Here is a 16,520-nt window from a genome sequence, read left to right on the forward strand (position 1 = left end):
GCGCTGTGGGTTAAACCACAGAGCCTAGGGCTTGCCAGTCAGAAGGTCGGCGGTTCAAATCCCCGCGACGGGGTGAGCTTCTGTTGCTTGGTCCCAGCTCCTGCCAACCTAGCAGTTCGAAAGCACGTCAAAGTGCAAGTAGATAAATAGGTACTGCTCCAGCGGGAAGGTAAACTGCGTTTTCATGTGCTGCTCTGGTTCGCCAGAAGCAGCTTTGTCATGCTGGCCACATGACCCGGAAGCTGTACGCCTGCTCCGTCGGCCAATAACGTGAGATGAGCGCCGCAACCCCAGAGTCAGTCACGACTGGACCTAATGGTCAGGGGTCCCTTTACCTTTTTTTTAACCTAGAAGTTACCAGAGCGAAGATGACAGAAGTTAGGCTATACCTGTCCAGACAGGGGCGCAACTGAGCCACCAGTCAAAGCTGATGGAAGGCACTCCATGCTACTGGGGCCACCTGAGCCTCAAGCTACAGCAAAGGATCCAGAAGTCCCTCCAAGATGCGTACCCAATCCCTCAAGAGCAGGCAACCCTCCTATCCATCTGGTCTAGAGAACTGCTCACTAACAGTGCCCCAGCCTTGTCTGGATGGAGCTCCAGTTTCCTGGCTCTCATCCAGTCCATTACCAAGGCAAGACAACGGTTCAGCACATTCACTGCTACGATTGCAGTCTACACAAAGCTCAGCCAGGCTGGCGAATGCATTGCTCTGTTCCCCACCCCAGTGAAGCTGGTGACGACTGGCATCTGCTAAGCCGATTTTTTGGCTGCAGAGCAATCATGGGGATGGGAGCTGTTGGGGAATATTCTGCAAGATCTCACATACACCAGAACCGTGACCTCGCAAGCCCTCGCGTTTTACCCTAGTAGGGTTTGTTGGGGTGGGGGGTGGAATCTCTGCAACTCTCCTCCCTCATATTGTGGCAGGGGGAGAATCACATGCATCATTATGACCTGGTTTCTGCAGCTGGTGGAAGCCTGGGCAGAAGGCCAAAGGCAAGAGAGAGAGACTGTGTGTGAGAGAGGGAGCTGCCTCTTTAAAGGACCCCTGGAATCCAAGGGGCAGTGTGCACTGGTCTCCGAGTGCAAAACTTTATTCAAGTGTAAAGCACACACACAGCGAGAGAGCGAGAAACTGGGAACAGATTGCAGGGCAGAGGCCAGGCCTGGGTCTCTGGCCAAAGGGGGCCAGCAAAGGAGAAAGTGGGCAACATCTAAGATTGGGAGCGAGCGCGCACCAGGGGCTGGGGCGGCGGAAGGAGGAATAAGCAGGTCTACAACTGGGGAAGGGGTTGGAGCCAACAGGAGGATTCAGAAGAGGTGGGAATCAAGGCAAAGAAGAGGACACAGGTTGGAGGAGATCTGTGGCTGGAGTGACAGCTGACTGGGAGTAGAAGGCAGAGATGGGAGCCCAGCCGAGAAACAAATCCTGGATGGAAGAGGGCTCCTTGCCTCTGTGGGCAGTGGTGGGCTCCACAGGTTGGCCTGTCGGCCATTTCTGCCTCTCCGCCTGCCTCTTCCTGGTAGAGTTGGTGGCCAGCCGGGTGACCGGCTCACTGCTCCTGCTTTCCTGTGCATTCCACACCCTGGGAGGTGTACTGGCTCTTGCTGTGGCCTTGACCGATGCCTGGCTGGCGACCGGAGGACACCCCAGTCGGAGGAATACCTTCGGGTGGGTGCGAGCTCGCATTGCGGGCACCCTGGCCAGCGCCATCTTCCTGAGCGCCCTGTGCCTTGCGCTCCTGCCCGAGGCGCTCCGCAGGGTGGCCGATCCACACGTCACACAGCATGCGTTGGCCCTGATGGGGATCGGGGCCGTGGGGATCCCGATCCACCTTGCCAGGGTGGGATTGCATGGCCAGCATCCCCAAGACCCAGGCACGAGGCCGTGCTGCAGCAGGAGGAGGGTGACCGAAGGAGACAGCTGTGCCCAGGAGATGGAAGGTGAGTTTGTGCGCAGCAGTGACTGGGGAGCATTGAGACCGGTGGGGCGGAGGGCAGGCAGCCCAATGGAAGGCAGAATCAGGGCCAGTGACAGATGGAGTCAAGAGAGCAATGGCACGCAGAGCCCACATTCTCTTCTCTGCTGAGTTCTACAGGGACAACATTCAGACTGAGGAGGGAGGAAGCTGGCAGGTTGCGACACCCTCTGGGTTGGTTGTAATAAATTAAGACGGGCAGGTATGGCTGGTAGGGGGCAGACTGAGATGGGTGGGGCAGTGCCCTAATGAAGCAGCCTGCACTGTGAGTGTGAGGGGGACAGGGAAGGAGACTAGGAAGAAATGAATGAACTGTCTCATGTAGAGGCAATGCGGTGCTCTCTGCATGTTCTTGGAGTCCAACTCCCATCATCCCTGACTATTGGCTATGCTGGTTGGGGCTGATGGGAGCTGGAGTCCAGTGATCTGTGAAAGGCACCACGTTGGCTACACTTGGGCTATCAAATCCTGGGGTGGAGAACCTCCAAATGTTTCTTGGACTTCAGCTCCCATCAGCCCTAGCCAGCATGGCCAGTGTCCTGGGGGCAATGGGAATTGGAGTCCAACAGCATCTGGAGGGCCACAGGTTCTAACCCAGTAGTTCGAAAATTGGAAACCTTAAGGAAAATAACAAGGTTAATGCTCTAAAGACGTTTCCGATGACGGCTGAAGAGGCAAGCTGTGCTTATTTCTTAGGGAAAATGGCTTGCCTCTTCCGCAGTAGAGGTGCCTGCAATGAAGGATAGGGCTCAGAGGCAATCTGTTCTCAACTGCTGTGGACAAACAACAAGGGAAGGTTATTGGCTTCTCAGAGGCTTCAGGCAGTTTTTTTGGAACGGTGCTGGCTCAGATAGACCTTTGATCTGATCTAGCAGGACAAATCTTACCTTCTTTGTTCCCCCCAGTTCTCTTTTCTGTGGTGTACATCTGGGGATGGCAGAGAAATTAGATTCCTTTTGCATTTTGATGGAAAAACCACCCTATTTGCCCTTCTCGAACCAAGACACTAACACCTATCCATAGAAATTTGCACTTCTCACAATTTTGTGCACAAAAATATGTTCAATTTAAGTGAGCATAAAAATGGATATGTTAGGGATTCAATCTTAGGGTCCTAGGTTTGAACCCCATGTTGGGTGAAAGATTCCTGCATTGCAGGGGGTTGGACTAGATGACCCTCATGGTCCCTTCCAACTCTACAATTCCATGATTCTAAACTTGGAAATATTTGAAACTGAGGGAAACTGAACCTGACAAGCTCATCCACCTCTTAACTCCCACGTAAGGAAATGTCTCAGGCCTGTCCCGAGGGCTGGATTAACCATTAAGCAAAATAATCGCCTGCTTGGGGCATCAAAGGAAGCAGGTCACCACAGAACTTTTCCATTGCCAGATTTTTAACATTAAAATTGAGCTATGCAACTATGCAACAAGGCAGGCCGGGTGCTTCATCTCTATGAAATACAGAAGCAAACATGTTACCTAAGGTTAGCTTTGAGACCTGATCAAAGACTTGGCAATTAGAAAAAGTAGGAGAAATGTGTTCAAATAAAGCAGAAGCATACAAAAATAAACATTATTTTCCATCTTACTGTAGGTTTCATTTCATTTCGAAAAATTTTAAAAAAGGGTTATTATTGTTTATATTTCAAATTTGATATATATATATATATATATATATATATATATATATATATATATATGGGGGAACCAAAATCTTTTAAGTGCTTAAATTAAAGGTCTTAATTTGGTCCTGCCTGCCCCTTCTCTAAGCTTCTGGTTCTCTTTCCTCATCTACAGATTTGCTCAGCAACGGCTCCTCGGCCATTGGGCAGCCCTGGATGGAGGAGGCCAGGGAGGCCAGACCCATGCCATCCTCAGAAAAACTGGGGCAGTGGACAACGCTTTGCCTTGGTTGGGTGGTTGCCTGCCTGGGCCCTGTGGCCGTCCTTCTGTACTCTCTCATGTTCCACCTGCTGTGGCCTCCTTGCCTGGGCGATGCAGCCTGCCTCAGCCACTGCCCCAGATCCCCCTGTTGGGCCTGGCATACTGCAGAGGCACTGCAGTGGGGACACGCCTCTTGCTGGCTACTCTACCTGGACCCTGGGCTCGCTTTGGCTGTGTCGGTGGCCCTGCTGTGCTTGGCGTGGCCGGCCCTGCACAGCTCCGCTCTGGTCCTCATGCAGGCCACACCGGAAGAGCTGGACCTGAGGCTGCTGGAGCTGCAGCTGCGGGCCACGGAAGGCGTGGTGGCCGTGCGGGACCTCCGCGTTTGGCAGCTGGACGGGCCCAGCAGCTTAGTGGGCACGGCCCACGTGCACTGCCGGGACGTGGCCATGTGCGAGGCCGTGATGGACAGGGTCCAGCGGGTGTTCTGCGAGCATGGCATTCACGCCGCCACGGTGCAGCCAGATCTCGGCGTTTCTCCAGGCGGCGGGTGGTGCGAGGGGGTGCCACGAAAGAGGTGCCTGGCCCCGTGCCCTGCCTTGGTCACGGAATACGAGACCACGGTGTGAGCTGAGCAGATGCACCACTTGGGGGTGGGGTGGGGGGGAGACCAGGGTGGGGAGTAGGGGAAGAGTACCTCACAAATTCCCATTTGCGTCCTGCTTTCTAGCTAGGTGATGTTACGGGTGTCCACAGGAATAAATTGGAGGAGGCATGGGGGAGATTTATGACTTGTAACTGCAGGTTGTTGACTGGGCTATTTGCAGTCTTTGTGCGACTGGAACACATGCACTGTTACATGGTGCTGAAGAGAAGCAACAAGAAACAATGCGGGGGGCTGTGCCTCTTGGTGATTTAGTGTTTAATATATACAGCATCTCCGAACAAACTTCTAACAAATTGCTTGATTTGTGCATTTAACAATAGCAGAGGGAGGCACTGGGAAGGCACAGCAGCTTCAATTTCAGAGAATCATATAATTGTAGAATTGGAAGGGAGTCCTCCCCCCCCCCAAAAAAAGAATCATCTAGTCCAATCCCTTGCAATGCAGGTGCCACAGCTAAATAGCCATCAATCTCAGTTTAAAAACCTGCAACGAAGGAGAGTCTACCACCTTCCATGATAGTCTCTTCCACTGCCAAACATCATCCATGTCCTTCAAACAATGAGTGGGCGCGATGCTGAGGTTCCTGGGAATCTCAGCATTTTTTCTTTTAGATGCAAGTTTCTAGCCCTCATGATACAATTTACAAAGTGAATTATGCAAATCAAGAGAAGTCCACCCAATATGAATGAAATATTTATATAGGCCACAGAATCCTCCTTTATTGCATGCAGAATCATGGGCATTGGTTTCAGAGGTAGGGTCTATTCCGAGGAGGGAAAATTGAAACACAGCAGTCCTTTGAAATCCACGCCTCTCTTTTGCAGCAAAGTGAGCATTAAAAATGCATTTGTTTGTGGAAATAACATGGAGGAAATGCTTTGCAAAATCTGCACTAAAATGCTGGTGGCATTATAAAAATGTTCACAAACCAAAGTGGAAATGTGGATAACTGAATTTACGACTGGAAAAATGGGAAACTAAGATAAACCAAAACTCACAGATTTCCCCATCCCTATGATTTAGTTGGATACCACCCAAGGACTCTCCACCCCACTTCCCACCTTCGTGTGCCGAGTTCTGATGCCACCATCTCTGCTATAATGTAAGCTGCAAACAGGGCAAATAGGAGAAAAAAATGAATGTGGGACTGGTGTTTCTAATACCTGATTCCCAGGATTGTAACAGGATGGAATGATTACCTCCCCACTCCCCCCCACACCCTGATAAAGCAAAGATAATACAATCCTATAGATTTTCCAAATTTTTATTAATATTATTGCCAGCTAGGTGAGGGATACTAGCTGAGGAGGGCAGGGGGTTATCAAGGATCGCCCAAGGTCACTCCACCTTTTCGGACAATACCGTCATAATCTGCTCTCCAATGGCACCTTCACTTCCTGAAGGAAGAAGGAAAGCGGATCAGCAGGGCACCCACCTAGGAAAGGGGTACTCGGGGAGGGATGTAGGATAAATTTGAATCAGCTTGCAGATCTATGTAATTTGCACTTCCTGGAACAATACGTGAACTAAAACACAGCCACCCTTAAAAATTTCTGCATTTTGCAGTGCAGTTCCCCAGCCAAGTAATGTGAATACACCAGGGTAGCGTGTGCATAAAGATGCGTGTATCAGTGACTATAAAAGGCACAAATGCAGTGCAACAGGGGAAATCGCTTTGCAAAAAATGTGCACTGCATACCCAAAGAATGCAAATTAAGAGGAATTCACACTAAGAGGCTGATGAATTTTCAATAGGGCTTAAAAACAAAACAAAATAGCAAACTGATGTGGAAATGTGGAGAACCAAACTTAGGAAAACTGAGAAATTCAGATTGGCAGGTTTGGCCAGCCTAGTACTCGCAACTCGATGCTGCAGAATTTGGGGGGGGGGCAGAAGTTGTTCCACAGTTGTGCAAGGTGTGGTTGGCACAAGCCATTTGGCCGTCCTAGAACAGCAATCGCTTAAATGAGTGGGCCAGAGGCGGACCCACCCACCACTATTTTCTTTACTTCTGGAGGGGTTCCCCCCCCCTAAAAGCAGAAGGAAAGAGTGAGAGGCTGGACTGAGGCAAAGAAGGCAGCAAAGTGTATATTGGACAGCTGCGTGGAAAGAGAGAACTTCAGATTCACCTCTGAGTGACACCTCTTTGCAGCCAATGTAAGGGAAGAGCTGTGTGGCATGAGATGCCCTCTCATCTTGGCCTGAACAGGGGCCCACTATACTGCTGGATCTGATCTGATGGTGGAAGATAAGGCTATCCACAGTGGCGTAGCGTGGGGGGGGGCCACAGGGGCGGTTGCCCTGCATGCAAAATTTGTTAGTGGCGCAGGATTTCAACACCTGGTGCTACCTCAGTTCGGCTATGCAATTCCGTTGCTGGACTGTTTAAAATAGCTTCTCCATGCAAACGAAGAAGTGACCTCTCCAGACAACGAAATAACTCTTATTTTTTTTAATCTCTGCGGCTGTAAGCTCCTGGGTGACGCAGAGGCCATTAGGAAGTTCAATGCACATGCATGTTCTGTATGGGCACTGGCAGTCCACACTATGCCACTGCCTATCAATCACTAGCTGTGTTGACTATTATCCCTCCACTGTCAAGAGGCACTAGGCCTCTGAATGTCAGGTGCTGGACACTACAAAAGGGGAGAGTGTTCTTGTGCTGAGGTCTTGTTCCCATTGGGGCACCTGGTTGGCCACTGCGAGAACAAGGTGATGGATTAGATGAGCCACTGGCCTGATACAGTGGGACTCTTCTTATGCTGTTATGGAGAGTGGAGAAAGAGTGCTTGAGAAGTTGCAAGATTTTAGCAGGAAGTTTCAAGGCATGGGCAGATTGGAAGCGTGTCCACCCCAAAACCTTTGTAGGCACAAACAAGTACTGAAAGTGGGGTTGTGTATAACTGCCCCGACACCATCATGAGCACAAATAATCATGAATGCACAATAAGAAGGATGTCAGGAGGAACTCTAAATTGGTCAATACATTTCAAAACATTTAAAGCAAAGTGCAAAGAACTGCTACTGGCATTTAGCCAAGTGGCAGAGTTTTAATGTTTTGATTCCGTCCTGTATGAGTGAAAAAGAGGAGTATCAGTTAGGGGTGTGACCTGGAGAGAAGTGGTGTGCCTGAGGAGGGAGTGCGGCTCAAGGGTCAGCCAGAGATGCCTGGTCTGAGGCTTCTCATCCTTTGTCTAAAACGGGGTGGGGGTGAACCCCGGGCCGCGAGCCCAATTTGGCCTCCCCAAGCAAATATTTATGCCCATCACTTCAAGACTCTACCAATCCCCCAGCACCCTAATACCTGGTCGTCTTGATGAATTTGCGCCTCCCTGGAATGGGGGCTTCGTCGTTCGCTGATTCTTGCTCCTGCAGCATTTGTTCCAACGATAACACTTGTCCCGATGCTGGATTTGATGCTGGCTGCTGATCTTGCTCCTGCAGCATTTGTTCCACTGTGAATGATCTTTCCGACGCTGGATTTGATGCTGACTGCTGTTCTTGCACCTGTAGCATTTGTTCCGCCGCTAACAGTTGTTCCGATGCCGGCTTTGATGCTGATTGCTGTTCTTGCACCTCCAGCATCCGTTGCACCGTTAATGGTTGCTTCGGTGCCTGCTTTGGTGCTGCTGGTCGCCCTTTTTGCACCGGCAGCGTCCGTTCCACCGAGAATGGTTGTCCGAACTCCGGCTTCAGTACTGTTGACCCTTTTGGCACCTCCAGCATGCGTTCCACCGATGACTGTTTTACAAACGGCGGTCTTGGTGCTGATCAGCCTTTTGGCATCTCCGGCATCCGTTCCACCATTAATGGTTGTCGAAATACCGGTACCGCCTTTGGTGATGTTGACCCTTTTGGCACCTCCAGCACGCGTTCCACCGATGACTGTTGTACAAACAGCGGTCTTGGTGCTGATCAGCTTTTTGACATCTCCGGCATCCGTTCCACCATTAATGGTTGTGCAAATGCCGCCTTGGGTGCTGCTCACTCTTTTGGCACCTCCAGCATGCGTTCCACTGTTGACTGTTGTACAAACAGTGGTCTTGGTGCTGATCAGCTTTTTGGTATCTCCGGTATCCATTCCACCGTTGACGGCTGTCCGCACTCCAACTTCAGTGGTGACCAGCTCTCTTGCGCCTCCAGCATCTCTTCCACCGTTGGCTGTTGTACAAACGGTGGCCTCGGTGCTGATCAGCCTCTTGGCATCTCCGGTATCCGTTCCACCATTAATGGTTGTCCAAATGCCGGCCCCGGTGCTGATCAGCCTTTTTGCACCTGCATGATCTGTTTGACCGTTGGCGGTTGTTCCAACTTCGGCTTCGGTACTGATCGCCGTTCTTGCACCTGCACCACTGTGGACGGTTGTCCTGGAGCCAGCTGCAGTGATGGTTTGGTTTCTGATTTGCCGATCCCTTGGCTTTCTACCGACGACTGCGCACCCACAATTGAGAACGATTCTAATTCTTTTGTGGGGTTCCATTTGCTCTTGGTCTTCAGGTTCGCTCTGATGCCGGTGCAGATTATTTTCACCTTATCATTGCTGTCCACAAATCCATCGCCATTCTTAAAGGGAAGGGAAAGGAGACGCCTTACTAGTCCCTCTTTTGACTTTTGCAGAACAGCCCCGCAGGGCAAGGCTTCACAGTGGTTAGAGCAGAAGGGAGGGGGACCCAGTGGCCCTCTGGGTGTTGTTGGACTTCAGCTCCCATCAGCCTCAGTCAGCAGAAGCTGATGGAAGTTAATGTCCAGCAACATCTGGAGGGCTTCAGGTTCCCCCATCCTTGAGTTGTAGTGTCAGAATGTGATGACTGCGGAGACTGGGTTCAGTGCCCAGGCATTTCCACTTAGACTAACCTGCCTCACAGGGGTGTTGCAAGGATGAAGCAACTTGGGACAAAGGCTTCTATCCCATGCTAGTCCCACTCAGCATAGCCGTATTGACGTTAATGAACAGGTTGGACTTAGGTTCATTCATTTCAATTGGCTTTCTCTGAGCAGGACTAGCATCGGATAATACAACCCAAAGAGTGGTTAGGAAAGTTTTTGATTTTTTTTTTATGTCCAGAAGAGTAAAAACTGGAAAGAATGGATGCAACATGGAAAGTGATCCCTCCTTCCTTTAGTTTTCTTTGTGTGGGGGTACGGCTATCAATTCTCAAGAGCGCAGTCACATGAACCAATCAGATTAGCAAGACGCTGCTAAACTACACAGGAGCTCCTCTCCCACAATTTCAGTTCCTCTGCAAACTGAATTAAGATGTGCAGTTTTCTAAGGGTGTCGTCAGGGGGTGGCCCAAAGGGCTTTCCTGCCCCTCCCTCATTTTTAAAACTTTATATATTTATTTTACTTTGCTTGCACAGCAACCGACCACTATGCAAAGTGCAGCCCTAGTGGAAACCTGGTCACCTGCTGTTTACATTTGCACAGAGGAACCCTATGTATTTTTGCAATTTGTAGTGTGGGCTTGGTGCCCCCAGTCCTTTAAGTGTCTAGTTAGCAACATCTCTACACTTTCTGAACCTGAGTTGTTGTAAAGCTCAGGTCTGAGGACTTGCATATAAATCCTGGGTTACCAGAATTCACCCTAGCTCTTACTTAGGCCTCTCAAGTTTTACCCCTAGACCCCGCCAGCCCCTTCCAGGGAGCCAATATTTATTAATTTTTCAATCGCAAGCTAATAGAAAACCAATTGGTTTTGTTGGTGTTTGCTATGGAGTCGGGTTGACAAATGGAGCGAAACTCCCTAAGAAACTGAGCCAGTCTCTCCCACACAAAACCATCTGCGATCAAAGAGGAGCTCCTCCCTAAACCATTGCACTTTGCCAAATGTGAGCTGCTGGATAGCTCAGGTCAGAGGTGAGGTCCTGCATGAAAACATTGCAAAATTGAGGCTCATTCGGGGCTCCTCGGGTTAAGAGACCAGTGGTGTGTACACGGATAACTGCAGGGCAAAGCCACTTGACCCTTTCAGGGTGAGAGTCTGTACTGGCGAGTGGTAGTGTGTCTCCTTGGGTGAGAGGCAAGGGGAAGCGGAGGCAAAGCCCCAGGTGAGAGGTGGGGTGGTCTCTGGCTGGGATGGATGAATCTGCCTTTCTTTGTCTGTGTTGTATGATTGTGAGTAGATGTGGGTTAAGGGAAGCGAGTGTCTGGGCCAGGAAAAGAAAGGAGAGACGTGGGACAGTCACCCCGGTGATGCTAAGTAGGGGAAGGTAAGCCAAGGGGAGCTGTTAAACAGGTATATCATAGAATTGTAGAGTTGGAAGGGACACCAAGGACCATCTAGTCAACCCCCCTGCAATACAGAAATATAGATGGTCTCTTTTTTTACGCCAGCAGGCTAACTGGCCAGTCATTTAAATGGTTATTTTGTACTTTTTTCATGGTGTTTGATGTATCATTGTACATATATATTGCTGCACATTGCCCAGATATTTTATGATATGGTGGTGTAGGTGGGTGGGTGTATATTACATAAAAATGAAATTGTTTAACTAACAAGAAAGAGTAATGATAAATCCAGAGACCACATAACACCGGTCCTGAAAGACCTACATTGGCTCCCAGTATGTTTCCGAGCACAATTCAAAGTGTTGGTGTTGACCTTTAAAGCCCTAAACGACCTCGGTCCGGTATACCTGCAGGAGTGTCTCCTCCCCCATCGTTCTGCCCGGACACTGAGGTCCAGCACCGAGGGCCTTCTGGCGGTTCCCTCACTACGAGAAGCCAAGTTACAGGGAACCAGGTAGAGGGCCTTCTCGGTAGTGGCACCCACCCTGTGGAATGCCCTCCCACTAGAGGTCAAAGAGAACAACAATTACCAGACCTTTAGAAGGCATCTCAAGGCAGCCCTGTTTAGGGAAGCTTTTAATGTTTGATGGATTTCTGTATTTTAATGTCTGATGGATTCCTGTATTTTAGAATTTCTGTTTTGTTGGAAGCCGCCCAGAGTGGCTGGGGGAACCCGGCCAGATGGGCGGGGTATAAATAATAAATTATTATTATTATTATTATTATTATTATTATTATTATTATTATTATTCGTAGAAAAGAAGAAGAAGAGTACAGGTTGGCATTTTCATGATGAGAGCATCATTCTAGATCCTGTGAAATACCTGCATACAAGAGCAGCAATGATTCCAACAACAACCTCCCATCTGGAAGTGGTACCTGGAAACACTCTTTTCTTATTTGGGCTTTTTCAAACGTTGGGAGAGGTATGGGCACTAGGGGGCACCTCAGCGCTAAGTGTTCAGCTACCGTATCTCATAGAAATGTACTGTACTATAGAAGGCAGGCAGAACATCCCAGCTGGCAACTCTGGAAGGGAGCAGGAGTCATATGGTCATAGGCCATGGGTGCTTTCGATTCCTGCATTGCAAGGCGTTGGACTAAATGATCCTCAGGGTCCCTTCCAATTCTACGATTCTATAAATCTATTATTCAGTCAAGGGAAGGGACCCCCAATTTTGCACAGCAAGCCCACAATTTACATTCTGGGGATCTTGCCTAAAGCCAAAAACCACATATTGTCAAAATATATTGGGTTCAAAGGTGAGTAGGATTGCCAAGTCATTTTTTCCTGGAACCCCCCACTTTCTGCCCTTTCTTAATTTTTATTTTTTGCCACACACGCAAAGCTGAAGGCACACAAGTTAAATGTGTGTAAGTTGTGGGTTCACTGTATATTGATTCCTGGGCGTACCACTGTCTGTAGGTTGTAGGTTTTTGCGACTTACAGCAGAATCAAACCCATATGCTGTCATATTCTCCAGGAACTCCAGAAACATGTTATGTGGATGTGTTAGTACGGTCGCGTACAAAGCATTCGTTTGTTAATGCACATTTCTTGCCCTGCCCAATAATCCTGGGAACTGTAGCTTATCCCTCACAGAGCTATGAACCCCCTGATCTATAATCTATGTTAAATATGTATTCTGTAGTTAACCTCCTTTTTAATGTTTTATTTTGAAATCTTTAAGATAATATTTTAGTTTTGTGTTATGTTGCTTTGACTGTATACTCCATGGGTAGGCAAACTAAGGCCTGGGGGCCGGATCCGGCCCAATCGCCTTCTAAATCCGGCCTGCAGACGGTCTGGGAATCAGCATGTTTTTACATGAGTAGAATGTGTGCTTTTATTTAAAATGCATCTCTGGGTTATTTGTGGCGCCTGCCTGGTGTTTTACATGAGTAGAATGTGTGCTTTTATTCAAAATGCATATCTGGGTTATTTGTGGGGCATAGGAATTGGTTCATTCCCCCCCCTCCAAAAAAAATAGTCCGGCCCCCCACAAGGTCTGAGGGACAGTGGACCGGCCCCCTGCTGAAAAAGTTTGCTGACCCCTAGTATACTCTATATTTGACTTTCTTCAGATTGTTTTATTTATGTTTTATTGATTTATTGATTTAATATGCTGCAAGCTGCTTTGAGGTTTTTCTTAAAAATATAAAGCGGTATAGAAATTTAGAAAATAACAGAATAGAATAGAATAGAATACATAATATAAATAACAAACTACTGTTCCCAGGATTCTTAGGGGGGAGCTTTAAATGCACAGTGTATACCAGGTGCGTGTGCCAAATCAGAGAGCCCATTTTGGTGGTACTTACCGTCTTCGAGTGCAAAACCTGACCGGATGCTGGAAGAAGCACCTCAAAGGCACCTTGACCACCAACTTCCCCAACCTGGAGAGGAGTCAGGAAAAGAAGAGAAGGAAAGAAAGAGGAAAAACTGGGAGGAAGGCTTTGGGCCTGTCACTTTCATCGACCACACACAGTCATTATGAGAATAAAATTGGGTGTGCACTTGCGCCCACGACTCCCTCTCACCCTAACCTACCTTACAGGGTTTTTGTACACTTAAAATGGGGTGGGGTGAGGCCGGTCACTGTCTCGGGTTAACCTACTGCACAGGGTCATTGTGTGTGAGCATGTAATGGGGCCTGTCACTCACACTCAGCCTATCCTACCTCACAGGGTCGTTGTGAGGGTGACAGTGCGTGAGGGAAAACGATGCCACCCTGGGCACCTGGGCATGGCATAAATAGAATAAACATTCCTGTGCTCACACCAAAGATCACTATTCAAGGTCACGCCAACACCATACCTTTAGGGCACAATAAAAGCACTTGGCTTCCCCCAGAGGGTCTTGGGAACTGCAGGTTTTTTTAAGGGTGCTGGGAATTGTAGCTCCACAAACCTTTTGAGGAAGTCATGTACAGAACTTTAAATGTATGGTGTGGAGGGTACCGCGACGCATCCAAACTCCCTCCTATCCCCCAGGTGTGTCCCCTGGTCCCACCCCCAGAGGCACATCACTTACAATTTCCAGCATGTTCGGGAAGCATTTTTCCAGGAGCCTTTTAATCTGCAAGAACTAGAGAGGTGAATCACAGAAGAATGTTGTTGTGTATTGAGTCAAAGGATTTTATATCTGTATAACTATTGTCTGTATTTGCATTAGGGTAAAGTAACTGCCTTTTGGTTCCAGAAGGTACAGCTACTATTGGTAAGCTGCTGTATTTGGATCCTCTGTCTTATTGGTTTCCTCCAAAAGGCAGCACGGTGATTGCTTGATATTGTTCCCTCCAAAATGTATCCCTTTCTAGCTAGTCCCCTGTCCCTATAAATGTAGCTTTCCCAGGGCCGGCCCTAAGGCCAGACAGGGTGGTGCCAGGGCGCCCGCCCGCAAGGGGGGCGCTGCGCAGCTGCGCCCACCCACCCGTCACGGAGCTGCACCCCCGGCAGCCGCGCTGTGCGCCGGGCCCGCCGGCCGTGCAGCTCCGCCTGCCCGGGAGGGATCCGTCGCACCACGGCGCCAGGGCGCCAAATATACTTAAGATGGCCCTGAACTTTCCTCTCCTCAGAGCTCAGTTTTGTTTGCTTTAATAAAGAAGTGTTACCAGAGAACTGTCTCCAGCATATTATGTCAAAAGAGCTGAAATCACGAACCCCACATCACAACAAATGTAGTCGGCTCTTTTTCTTTCTTTCAAAGCAAGGCGGCAGGCAGAGGCCTAATCCCACATCCTGTTGGGGAAGCAGCACTATGTGCCCTACGCCTCCTCACTGCACCTCTCAACATTGGGGTTTAGAAAGGAGGGGTATTTAAGAACATAAAAGCCTGGCTGCCGGTTCAGTCCAAAGGCTCATCTAGTCAGCATCCTGTTCTCACAGTGGCCAATGCCCCAATGGGAAGGGAGCCCACACGCAGGACCTGAGTATGATAGCAACTCTCCCCTAACTTTTTGGTATTCAGAGCCCTGCAGGATCAGGCCAAATCGGGATCAGGCTGGGTCAGATTCTCACAATGGCCCGCTAGATGCCTCAGGGAAGCCTGCAAGCAGCTCTCCCCAGAAACTGGTATTCAGAGAATCACAAGATTTGAAGGGGACTATGAAAACACAAAGGGCATGAATTGGGTGATTCAGTAGTGGTGGGGTACTCAGGGCAAAATAAGTGGGTAGGGGGGTATTTGGGAGGAAGAATAGCTCTCCTGCAGGGGACACTTACCCGACTTTTGTACCCTCATTCGGCTCTAAAACAAAACAAAACAAAAACAAACGGTTTGTTTGTAAGGTTGCCAGCGTTTTATGATTCTATTCATTTTATTACCAGCAGCCTCATACCCAGATTGGCTGAGGAATTCTAGGAAACCAAAAGAACCAGCACGGTTTTGAAACAAGTGCAGGTTTGAAAAGTTCCGTCTGCAACCTTGATTCAAAATGGTGCCCAATTACAACACAGACAGAAACTTGCGCCTTGATCTTAGGAGCCGCATCATGCAAAAATTGGTTAAAATGTATTTTAACCAAAGATAACAAACAACTTTCCAAAATATGCAGTATTATTGCACACCACCCCAATCTCTGAACAGGTTTCCTTGGAATGAGGGACAGCGGAGGCTGTAGTGTCTTTATGATTTATGGTTTATTTACACCTATATACCACCTGAGTCATTATTAACACCCCAAGAGGATCTTGTTTCTCTTATAGCTAAAGCCGTGGATTCAAACAGAAACCAAACATGCCTGTCTCTTTCTCTTTATCTGTGGCTTCCTCCACCTACCATAGCTTCTAAGCTCACACACCTCTTAGGCCTTTTGTTTTATTAACTTCCAGGCAATTGGGGGGCAGGGCGCTTATCCATTCATTTTCTGGCACAGAGCTGCTTCCTTTGTTACCTTAAGGACCCATACTTAGGGGGCCATTATAGCCCTTGCCTAGTTAATTCAGCAATTTGAATCCTTCTTGGATCTAAGAATTAAAAGGGGCTCAGGCATACAGCCTGCCTCCCCCCAAACTCAAAACAGTATAGATTACATTTATATCCATGGGTATCTGAGAGGGGGGGGAATGAGGGGCAGTTGCCCCCCCTCCTGATAAACCATAATCTCCACATTTGCAGATTTTTAATTTTTTTAAAAAAAGAAAATAGTACATTTTCAGCATTTGTAGCACCTGAGCTACGAGGCAAAATGTACAGGTACGACTTGCCTTGCTATACTGTGTATTCCTGCGTATAAGACTACTTTTTAACCCAGGAAAATCTTCTCAAAAGTCGGGGGTAATCTTATACGCCGGGTCACATTTCTTATACGGCGAGTATATTCCAAACTCTATATTTTAACTGGAAAAGTTGGGGGTCGTCTTATACGCCCAGTAGTCTTATACGCCGGAATATACGGTAAATTATCCTGCTCCCGCTATCAAACTTTTAGTGCTTTATTTTGCCCCACTCCCCCCCCCATTTGCCTGTGGGTGCCCAAGTTAATATACCCCACATTTCCTCTAAAGAGCTCAAGTACATGGTCCTCACCGCTCCCCCATTTTACCCTCACAACACCCCTGTGAGGTAGGTTGGGCTGTGAGACAGTGACTGGCCCTCAAGGACCCTGATTGAGCTGCATAGCCGAGAGGGGATTCGAACTGTGGTCTCCGGGTCCTTGCCCGACCACTCTTGCCGTGCTTGCTGTATAGTGG

The 16,520-nt window shown here is 48.7% G+C and overlaps 2 protein-coding genes across 3 annotated transcripts; one reads left to right on the forward strand and one right to left on the reverse strand.

The window, feature by feature from the left end:
- The first annotated feature begins 1,139 nt into the window (after positions 1 to 1,139).
- Positions 1,140 to 4,498, forward strand: LOC118076239 (proton-coupled zinc antiporter SLC30A1-like). Its single transcript, XM_035098866.2, has 2 exons — positions 1,140 to 1,947; positions 3,783 to 4,498. The coding sequence occupies exons 1-2, from the start codon at positions 1,407 to 1,409 to the stop codon at positions 4,496 to 4,498; spliced, it is 1,257 nt and encodes a 418-aa protein (XP_034954757.2). The 5' UTR covers positions 1,140 to 1,406.
- Positions 4,499 to 5,797: 1,299 nt separating this feature from the next.
- LOC118076417 (glycine-rich protein 1) lies at positions 5,798 to 15,384 on the reverse strand. Of its 2 annotated transcripts, XM_060269652.1 has the most exons (5): positions 15,051 to 15,384; positions 13,861 to 13,914; positions 13,149 to 13,223; positions 7,842 to 9,100; positions 5,798 to 5,933 (listed from the first exon to the last, which is right to left on the reverse strand). In XM_060269652.1, the coding sequence occupies exons 4-5, from the start codon at positions 9,015 to 9,017 to the stop codon at positions 5,901 to 5,903; spliced, it is 1,209 nt and encodes a 402-aa protein (XP_060125635.1). In that variant the 5' UTR covers positions 9,018 to 9,100; positions 13,149 to 13,223; positions 13,861 to 13,914; positions 15,051 to 15,384; the 3' UTR covers positions 5,798 to 5,900. The 2 variants fall into 2 exon arrangements, with proteins under 2 accessions (XP_060125635.1, XP_060125636.1); XM_060269653.1 differs by lacking the exons at positions 13,149 to 13,223; positions 13,861 to 13,914; positions 15,051 to 15,384 and having other exon boundaries at positions 7,842 to 9,279.
- Between the last annotated feature and the right edge of the window lie 1,136 nt (positions 15,385 to 16,520).

Source organism: Zootoca vivipara, chromosome 17 (assembly GCF_963506605.1).
Source record: "Zootoca vivipara chromosome 17, rZooViv1.1, whole genome shotgun sequence".
Taxonomy (NCBI): Eukaryota; Metazoa; Chordata; class Lepidosauria; order Squamata; family Lacertidae; genus Zootoca; species Zootoca vivipara.